At 38.6% G+C, this 9,730-nt stretch overlaps 1 protein-coding gene across 1 annotated transcript in view; it reads left to right on the top strand.

The window, feature by feature from the left end:
* Positions 1 to 9,027, top strand: part of LOC101864487 — a 39,726-nt gene extending 30,699 nt beyond the window's left edge. The window contains exons 24-32 of the mRNA XM_005110258.3: positions 470 to 598; positions 1,168 to 1,312; positions 2,046 to 2,159; positions 2,917 to 2,999; positions 3,722 to 3,789; positions 4,780 to 4,843; positions 5,403 to 5,496; positions 6,002 to 6,060; positions 7,746 to 9,027. Of these exons, the coding sequence (XP_005110315.2) occupies positions 470 to 598; positions 1,168 to 1,312; positions 2,046 to 2,159; positions 2,917 to 2,999; positions 3,722 to 3,789; positions 4,780 to 4,843; positions 5,403 to 5,496; positions 6,002 to 6,060; positions 7,746 to 7,775 (786 nt within the window). The 3' untranslated portion in view covers positions 7,776 to 9,027. The remainder of the gene's footprint in view (positions 1 to 469; positions 599 to 1,167; positions 1,313 to 2,045; positions 2,160 to 2,916; positions 3,000 to 3,721; positions 3,790 to 4,779; positions 4,844 to 5,402; positions 5,497 to 6,001; positions 6,061 to 7,745) is intronic.
* The last annotated feature ends 703 nt before the right edge of the window (positions 9,028 to 9,730 follow it).

Here is a 9,730-nt window from a genome sequence, read left to right as displayed (position 1 = left end):
AGAAAAAAGAAAGAAAAACAGAAAAAGAAAAAGACTAAGAAAGATAAAGAAGACGAATTAAATTAATTAAAATAAATAAATAAACAAATAAAAACGTTCTTTGACCGAGAAACGAATGTCAAAAATGTTTAAATACTTGCATGTAATTTTCAAAGTTGTACGGGATGCCTAATTTTTTTTCCCCCGTGGAAAGTTCATTGATGACTCACAGAACGACATTTGCTAGTTTTAGGTTTTTTTCTTTCTCCAGTTCTACGGTTAGTTAGGTAATAACTTCGTCGGTGGTTGTTTGGGGAGGGGAGGGGGGGGGCAACTTGTTAGTCTTACTTCTTTTATTTCCCTCTGTTCTTTCTGTCTGTCTGTCTTGCTTTTTCCTTGCACTCAACAGCCACATTATTGCATCAATGTGCAGCTTTTTACTCAAACAATCAAACAGAACACCACCAATATACCTTTTTAAAAATTGCAGACGCCTCGAGCAGACGTGGACATCAAGGTGCACAGCTCTTTCCTACGTCATCAAAAAGTGCCGGGATCTACAGGGGCGCGTTTCCCGTGGTCTGTGGGAGTCGTCAGAGTGATGGACCTGAAACTGGAGGTATTGGTGGCTTTCTTCCTCGTCTGTCTGTCTGTCTGTCACATACTTCTGGTTACCCTCCATCTCCTTGTTCTCTCTCTCGCTCGCTCTCTCTCAGTCTCAGCCCCCCTCTCCCTGTCTCTGTCTGTCGGTCTCCCCCCCTCTCTCTCCTTCTTTCCCACTCTCCCTCTTTCTCTGATTTTTGAGCTCGCCTCCTTCTCCTCCTCTCTCTCTCTCTTATTCTCTCTCTCTCTCTCTCTCTCTCTCTCTCTCTCTCTCTCTCTTTCTCTCTCTCTTGCTCCTCTTCCCCTAGCTGTAAGCCCCCCCCCCACCTAATCTATTTTCCTATTCCACCTCTACCCTCTTTTCCTCTCCTTTTCCACCTTCCTCCTTTTCGGCCCTCTTGTCCCTTCTCCTCCTCCTTTCTCTTTCCCCTGTCTACAATATCTTGTCTTCCTCACTGTTATTGTCAGTTCTAGCACTAAAAGACTGCTATTGTGTCAATGCACTTCTTTTTGGGCAAACAAACAAACCATCTTACCAACACCCTCCCCTTCCCCACTCCCCTCCCCTTCCCCCCCACCCCCAAGGTTGACCATCACTTTAACTTTGAGCTGGACCATCATGCCCGCAAATACACACAGTTCTGTCACCGTGACAACGTGCGCAGCCAGCCACATGTCTACCTGAGACGACATGAGGATGACTACAAGATCAACTATGGAAATGTCAACGGTAATATTGGGGTTTTTTTAAAAAATTATTGCAAGTGTTTTGCACCCATATTTATATCAAACGCCATGAGTCACTCGAAAAACATATTCTGGAAGCAAATTGCAAAAATTGAAGGCAAGAAGGAAAGGGGCTGAAAGGACCTATATATAATACACATGTACTGGCAATCAAAAAAAAAAAGGTGCCACTTTTTGATTGTGTAAAAAATGCAGTCTTTTGAGTCTTTATATTGTGCTTTTTCTTTCTCTTGGGTCATCTTATAAAAATAGCATTTTGGTGCTTCAATTAGTGTTCACAGCACCAAAGTTAAAAAATAGAAAAATTGGCATTTTTCCCCAACCATTTGGGGGATCTTTTCTACCATTTATTTTTTAAATGAAATTTATGTTTCTGTTTACCAAAAGCCACAATAATATTTGATCTTTGGTGCCCAAGGAAGACAGAAGATTTAATTCAACTGCATTGAAATCGAGCTATCAGTATGCTTCGCGCGTTTCTACTGTCACCAGGATACTCAAAGTCAACAGTAAAACAGATGTTGAATATCCTGGCTAGAAAAAAACCCAAAAGGTGTAAGGATTCTGTGAATTGTAAACTGTATGTATGTTGAAGGAATACTATACTACATGTACTACTAGCTGTTTCCAGTCTTTATATTCTTCCCTTGTTTTCCTTCCCATCTCTCTTCCACTCCCCAACGTCCCCCACCCCCATCCTTCGAATCTATTTCCAGCCATCAGTCTGATTGCTCTGCTCAGAATGGGTCTTCTCCCAGCTGACAAGGCCAAGTTCTACAACTCTTTTGTTGAGCTGCCACTCTATGAGGACATGGCTCCTTGGAACATCGGTGAGGAGATCCTACTTTTGTTTGATTAATGGGTTGCAAGTGTTTTACTCAGACATGAAAACAATCTGGATGATTTAGGAGCTGGGTTGCTTTAACACTACTAGTGTCCATGGCCCATTAAATTGTCCGTACGCTTCACTCTGAGGTGTCACGGCCTATTTATGTTGCAAGTGCCATAAAACTCTAACTAAAACAGGTGCATCAACTTAATAAGGGTCATTTAGTCCCTTTCTCTGAACTATGTATCTTAAAATTAGAAAGTAAAATCCCCCCCCCCCCCCACCCCACCCCACCCCACACATGAATAAAGTATACATCAGAGCTGCCCATCATTATGAATTTGGCGGAACCGTTACGATTTTTATTCAGTTTTATGAAAATACGATCGTAATACCCCTGATTCCCATTTGTAAAAATTTGGTTACCTCAACCCACTGCCAACCTTCCCAATGTATGTGAGAGCAGACAATTTTAAACTACCAGGCTTGGACAATCTATGTCACTACGTCATGTGCAACTGTCTAACAGTTCTAGCACGTTGAACCAGGGCGGGCTAGAAACTCTAGACTGGACTGCGCCCTTGTAGTCATTCAGTGCCACTTTGCCTTAGGAAAACGTTAGATTAGAATTTCTAAGGGGTTGGCTATATTTCGAATTTTTAAGCCAGTTTACCAATTTTCTATGAAATTTGTTGATTACTCAAACATATGCTGGTTGATGCGAAGCCCTGATACATTTGTTTTCTGTTCCCCAACAGTGTACCGTGGGGGTCATCTGGAGTACATTGATCAAGACACCAAAGACAAAACTTTTGACAAGTTGGTTCCTTTGGCATATCAGGTAACAATGACAATGCATTATACTTGTTACATAATAAAGGTAGTAAAAAATTGATGCCAAGTGTACTTCTTTTTCTTCTTCTTCTGTATACCCCTGCTAAAGCTTAGGAGGTAACTGACTGTAAGACCTTTATCTCAAAGTGCAGTTGATTTTTATGTGCAGGACCATTTTATCTACTTTGAACATAGAGTCATTCCTTACCTGAGAGGCAACTGTGTCATTTTTTAACCCTATCCGTACGTCATGTTTTACTATCGTATCCATACCACGAGGGGAACTCTGTACCACCACTTTCCAAAGAGGAAATTTACTCGTTAATCCGATCGGTACGCTTTGCATAGCAATCTGTCAAAATGATTTTTGAAAAATACTGAAAGTTTTCAAAGAGATCTTACTACTGAAGTATTCTAAAATGTGAAGAATACAACCCCGGGGGTACAAAATGACCTCAGGGCATGCGGATAGGGTTAAAGTACCTTTAATATTTACACTGACTAGAATGGCTCCAGTATTGGGTAGGCCACCTACTGTCGAGGAAAAAAGTGGCCATCTAAAATGAGTGGACATCTTATACTGTGTCATCATATTGTAAAAATCCCCCCCCCCCCACAAAATGGGATGTGGGAAGTAGTCGTTTTTGCTGGTGATTGTCTTCAACAAGTGGCTGTAGGAGTAGATTCAACTGTATTTCACACATTTGTCAATTCCTTTGTCTGTTACAGGTAATGCTAGTGCTTGTCAACTACAGAAGGACAGTGGAGGATTTTAGACATTGCGGAGATTCAGCATCGTAAGTTGTGTTCCCCCCTCCTCCACCCCCCCACCCCCTTTATGAAAAAAAATTGTATTTTATGATCATATAATTTCACAGTAACTCTTGTAGCCATTCAGTTCACTCCAAATGACAATGATATTCCCCAGGAAGACATATAGCTTTCCATTCTGCTGGCATTCACCATTTCCATCTCTGCCATTTGCTATATATAGCCATGTGCAGTTGGATGTACTGGGGAGTACAGAATGCAGGGGGAATGGAAGTTTGTTTCATAACGATATGGCGTCCTTCCCAATGGTAATTGAATTTACAGTTTTGTTGTTGTTGTTGTTGTTGTTATTCCTGTAACATTTGAGCATTTGCCCTTTGACTCAATGACATGGAAAATGGAGGTCGTCCAGATTTGTTCTTTGCTGCAGTTTAGGGTATGTTTGTTGGTCGTTTCCACTTCACCCATCTGTTCAAGTTTTCTACGAAACAATAATTACTATAATGATGATTATAATTATGATAATAGTAATAATAGTAATAGAGGTTATAATTATTATGATGGTGATGATGATGATAATGATAATAATAATAATTGCGTTTATAGTAGTAGGCTACATGTCCACGTTCTACACTCTACAGCATGTTCTATGCGTTTTATAATTATTGTTATCTCAGTAGACCTTAAACGACTACTCTAAAATAGAAAAATAAAAATAAAGAAGAAATATATTTATTGTGGGAGAAAAATGAGCGAAGCCACGTCTGCAGGGGCTGTTCACCCTGGAAGCGACCTCGTTGAATCCGAGCTTGCTGATTTAAGTGTTAGTTGAATCCGGGCTATTTTTATTGATTTTAAAGAAGAAAAAACCCCCCGGGGAATCCATCTCCTCCCGTTGAATCCGAGTTTACGTCAAATCCGAGTTCCACTGTATTAGTCAACAGATATATATTTGTGTTACGTCTGGACCTTTTTGCTACACAAATGTATCGGAATGTTCTCTTTGTCTCCCCCAGTATGTTGGTCGACATCCCCGGCATTGCTTCATGTGTCAGGAGCCAGTTTGGAGGGCCTTGCAATGTGAGTCAGTTAGATAGAAGAAATCTTTAGGTTTTCTAATAGAGCTGCATAGGTTTTTAAAAACAGTATATTTTATTATTTTTGAAAGTTATATTATATATTATATTGTAATAGAATATCAAGTCAAAATCGTCGTAGTAGATCTTTTCTGAGTAGGCACAAAACTGACTATTCATGCCTATTTTTTTGTCAATAAATAGCTTATCACAATATAAAAATCTGGTCTCTCTATGGGAAGAGAGTGGGAAAGGGGTACATGAATGTGTCCCACCTTCCAGAACAGCCTTGGGGTGCTACAATAAGGGACAAAAGCTGAAGGAAGAATGGCGAAAACTAACAGTTAGGTTAGATCTAAGAGTTGTTTGTTTTAATCATCTTTTTGCTTCTTCTTGCAGTTTAAAAATTCTATTTAAATAACTCAAACTCTCATGGTCAATACATGTCTGCTGATATGATGAGATCATGAACATGGCACGTATAAAAGGGACTCAGGAGATAAAAAAACAAACACAAAAAACAACAATTGATCAAACTTCTCCCTTTGCCTTTGTTGCTCTAGGACTCCCGTTACCCTGTGCCGTGTGGGGACAAGAGCTGTCGATCTACCTACATTGAGTGTCTCCAGGTCATGCAGCGCAAGGTCAAGAACAAAGGTAAGGAAGTTGCATTATCTCGGTCATAACACAATTGCATAAGTCATGCTTTGTTGCTTTAAAAAGCATGAAATGTTGTGCTTACCGAAATCAACTTAATAACTCGAGACAAAGATTAAATTTTTAGCACATGAAACAGAGCCCTGCAATAATGGGGATACAAAACAAATAAAATGTTTACCACACCGATGACTAGAAATTTGAGATTTAAAAACCAAATGACTCGGGAATATTAAATATTCAATTTTCATTGAGTTTCTCCAAACAGTTATTGTCAATAGAGCAATGTGGGACATTGTTAGTTAAAATAAAAATGGATTTATCAAAACTCATGCCCTCCTCCTTTCTCTTCATCTCTTTTAGTTAAACAGAAAGTGTGAACGTATGATAAAGTATAAAGCCAGTGCAGTTCCAAAGGTGTTACTCAGTGTGTATTTTTGGATCAGTCTCTCTCAGACTGTACATGACTTTATGTCTTTCTTTGTTTCTCCTCCATTTGACTCAGACACAGCCAAGTCAGTTGAGCAGAGCAGTCATGTTAGAAAGGCTTCTTCAGAAGTCTGGGTGAGTGTCTTATTTTTCAGCAGTAATTATCATTCATTTATGTGCAGGGGAACAGAGGGAGGGGGGGAGATAACCCCTGTTTTGAACTCATGGCGAAATGAATTTTGACTTAGTTCTAAGTAATGATAAGCTGTTTCCGCTTTTGACCTCTAGTGAAGCATACAAGTCTTTCACAAAAAGCAAAAGTGGTGGATCACAATCAAACTTGTAATTTGCTCAGCGTTTGTTTTTTTCTTTATGCGGTTTTATTCTCATAGGATTCAACAAATCAGGTGATTAAAGAGCCATAAACACATCTTTGTGTGTGTGCTGTAGGACGGTCTCTGCACAAAATGAAAACATATCTCATGTAGTTTTCTTGCGTTGCGGATTTTATGTCCTAGCTCTATCCTTTTTTGGTGATTTTCTCAAGGGATCCATCATCCAGCCTCATACAACTTTAATAGTTTATTCATATGAAAATATGAAACAGCTACAATGGCTTCATTTGTCAAAAAAATCCAAGGGGGCTCTCATGGTCTAGAAGTTATAGTGTTACCTTCTCGTTCAATAGATCCTGGGTTCGAAACCTGAGACTGACAGCGACAGAAAATTTTGTCTAAAATTTTTTCCTTTAACCTCCTCTCCTTCTCTTTGACCATGTTCTGTCGTCTGCTTTCGTCTCTACTTTCTGCCCCCCCTCCTCTGGGCTCCTGACTCTTTCTGTAGCTTTTCCGCTGCTACTCCTTGGCTCCTTTTTTTTTTTTTTAGTAGAGGTTTTTCGGCACTCGCAACTGCATAAGGTCATATGAGCGCCAGAAGATTAGAGGTGTTACAAGAGAGTAACAAACATAAAAAAGAAGAAGGGGAGATAAGGACGATAGATGTTTGATAGGAAAGAAGAAGCAAACCACACCAGAGCACCCGCCAACCACCCATTCCTCCTTGGCTCCTTCTTTCATCTTACTGCCGTCTTTTAGCCACACCCCTGATCTTATGGTAAGTAAGATCTAACACCTAGCCTTCTCAGACAAGGGCGAAAAATCTCGGAGGTCCCGTGTGCAAGTTGCACATGTCAAAAAATCCATTGGTGGTACTAAAATAAAAAAGAGTATGTTTCAGCCCCACTTGGGCAAAATTTAAAATTCCTGCCAAACTGAAAATGTTTAAGTTTATTTAATGTGTCATGCGGGCTTATAGATCTATATGACTGTATGCAGCTGTCATCTCTGTAAAACAAACCAACAAAAAACAAGACAAAACAAATAATCCAAAAGAGATCGACAGTTCTCTTTTTTGACTGGTTTCTGTAGTTAATGCTTAGGTTCTTCTCTGTGGCATGCAAAATAATCCAAAAGAGATCGAGTTCTCTTTTTTGACTGGTTTCTGTAGTTAATGCTTAGGTTCTTCTCTGTGGCATGCAAAATACATGAATTCAATTCCTGTATGAGGAAGTTTTTAAAAATTGAGTATGAGTATCTCCATCTGTTGCTGGGATATCGTATCCGTCTCAACTCAGGTCGGCTCTGACAGGCAGGGCTGAAGCAGTCGGCCTCCTTATTTATCTATATATATTGTGTTGATAGGGGCTGCAAAACATTTGCAATTACAGCACCGATATTGTTCACTGTGATGTAATGTATGTTGCTGCAAAAATGTAAAAACTCTCTCAAAAATACTCTCATGTCTTTCTTATTCTACAACAGGGCTTTGGCAACAATGGAATGAAAGACTAGAAATGTCAGTGTCAGAGCTATTTGACTCATCCCTTCCATCTACGCATCTGCTGCAATATTGTGCTTTGCAGTGCTGAGCTTTTATTACGACGGTGCCATATTGTATCATTTATCAGGTTTACAGTACAGTAAGGGCTTTATTTATGGGTTTTTTCGAAGAGATTTGCTTCATTTATCATATGTATTTCATGATGTGACAAGTGATTCAGTGCGTTAAAAATGCAACAAGTATTGGAAATATGTTCCCTGTATAAAAACACTTAATACTCAGTATTTATTTGTTTCTCAGATTCTTATGTTCAAAGCTATAACTTACAATTTATTTATATATATATCTGCTGTGTGCCTTGAACCTCACCAAAAAAGGAATGTATCGTGAAGTCTGCTTAAACTTAAACCACAAATGGGTAATCCAAACACAGCAGTAAACTGAGAGAAAAATTTTTAATTTTTAAAAACCTATATTTTTCTCTCTATTTGAGCAATCACTCAATCAAAAACTTGGCTGAACTGAAAAAAATCTGGCAGTCCCTCAGATTTCAGTTTTTTTGTTTTAAGCAGACTCTGTATTGTATTTACATTAGATCCTGATTCTGAGCTAAGAGTGTTGTGCATCTCATTGCATTGTGCACATTACATGCTCATGGCCATTCAAAATAAAGGTCATCATTATCCAACCTTTTCCCCCTATTAATGGATATAGGGAGCTCTCCACCTGTCTCTGTTCTGGGCAATCTTCTCCACCCCCAGCCTGCTGGTTCCTCTATATATTATGTCTGATATCTGCTTCTAGATCTCACTCCCAGGTGGATCCCGGCCTTCTTTTCTTTCTCCTCACCAGGGAATTCCATTTAAAAGGCATTGTCTTGTCCCTTTATGGACTGGCTTTCTTCAGAGTGTGTGTCCACTTCTTCACCATCTTTCTTCTTTTTTTTTTCCATCTCACAGTCAATAGTTTGGTTTGCTTCCATAATTCTACAATTTCTGATGTTGTCCAAGCCAATGAATTTTCATGATCTTACTCAGGCAACAATAGATGAAGGACTGTACTGTATTTTGTATACTAAGGGTGCTGTGCATTCTAGAATGCTTGAGTTTTTTAAATTTTATCTATCCAATCTGTATGGTTTGTTAGAGTTAGCATTATAATTAGAAATATTTTATTGTTCTTTTAGATTTTTGTTCCTTATTCCATGTTATATTAGTTTTTGCCAATATGAACAATAAATCTGTGGTTTTGTTTGATAATATGAATTCTCTTTTATTGACATAGTTTTATTATTTGTAAACAAAGCTCCAGAACAAACTGATCTTTGTCACGGTCAAGATGTTAGGAAAAAACTAGACAAGAACTCTGTGTTGTGTAGACTAGATACACAAGGTCTGCAAAAGAACAGAATGTCATTGTCTGTTTTTCTTTTTTGTGGATTGCGCTTATTCCAACAGAACATTTACTGCGTAAAAAAAAAGAAAGGATTTTTCCACAAGTTAACTATAGCCCTTCATTTCAAAATACTCAACCTGGTTACACTTTGAAGTTTATCCCTGAGCATAAAGTACAGTACAACTATCTATTGAATTTCAGCTACTTCAGTTTCCATTGAATGACTGGAACAGCCAAACAAAGCGTTCATTTTTGTGATTAACGCGTTTTATGTTCATAAAGTCAAACAGTACATGCACAATGAAATAGTGAAATTAAAATATTTTTTTTTACATCAAATGAGAACAAAGAAACCAAGTGTACAGTCCATGCATAAAAAAAAGTGCAAAACTTTTATTTGATTTTTACACAAAAATGTCTGAGATAATGGCAGAACTGGCATAAGTAAGTACACAGTTATTAGGCATGCACCTGGCCTATGTAAGTTATCTTTGAACATAGTGAATAAGGCCACACGGTATCTATTAACTATTTGTGGTGGCCGAATTTTGCTATTCAAAAGGCTTTTTAA

This window comes from Aplysia californica, unplaced genomic scaffold, assembly GCF_000002075.1.
Source record: "Aplysia californica isolate F4 #8 unplaced genomic scaffold, AplCal3.0 scaffold00869, whole genome shotgun sequence".
Lineage (NCBI taxonomy): Eukaryota > Metazoa > Mollusca > Gastropoda > Aplysiida > Aplysiidae > Aplysia > Aplysia californica.
Note: the sequence above shows the minus strand (reverse complement) of the source record. Positions and strands in the feature narration are given on the sequence as shown.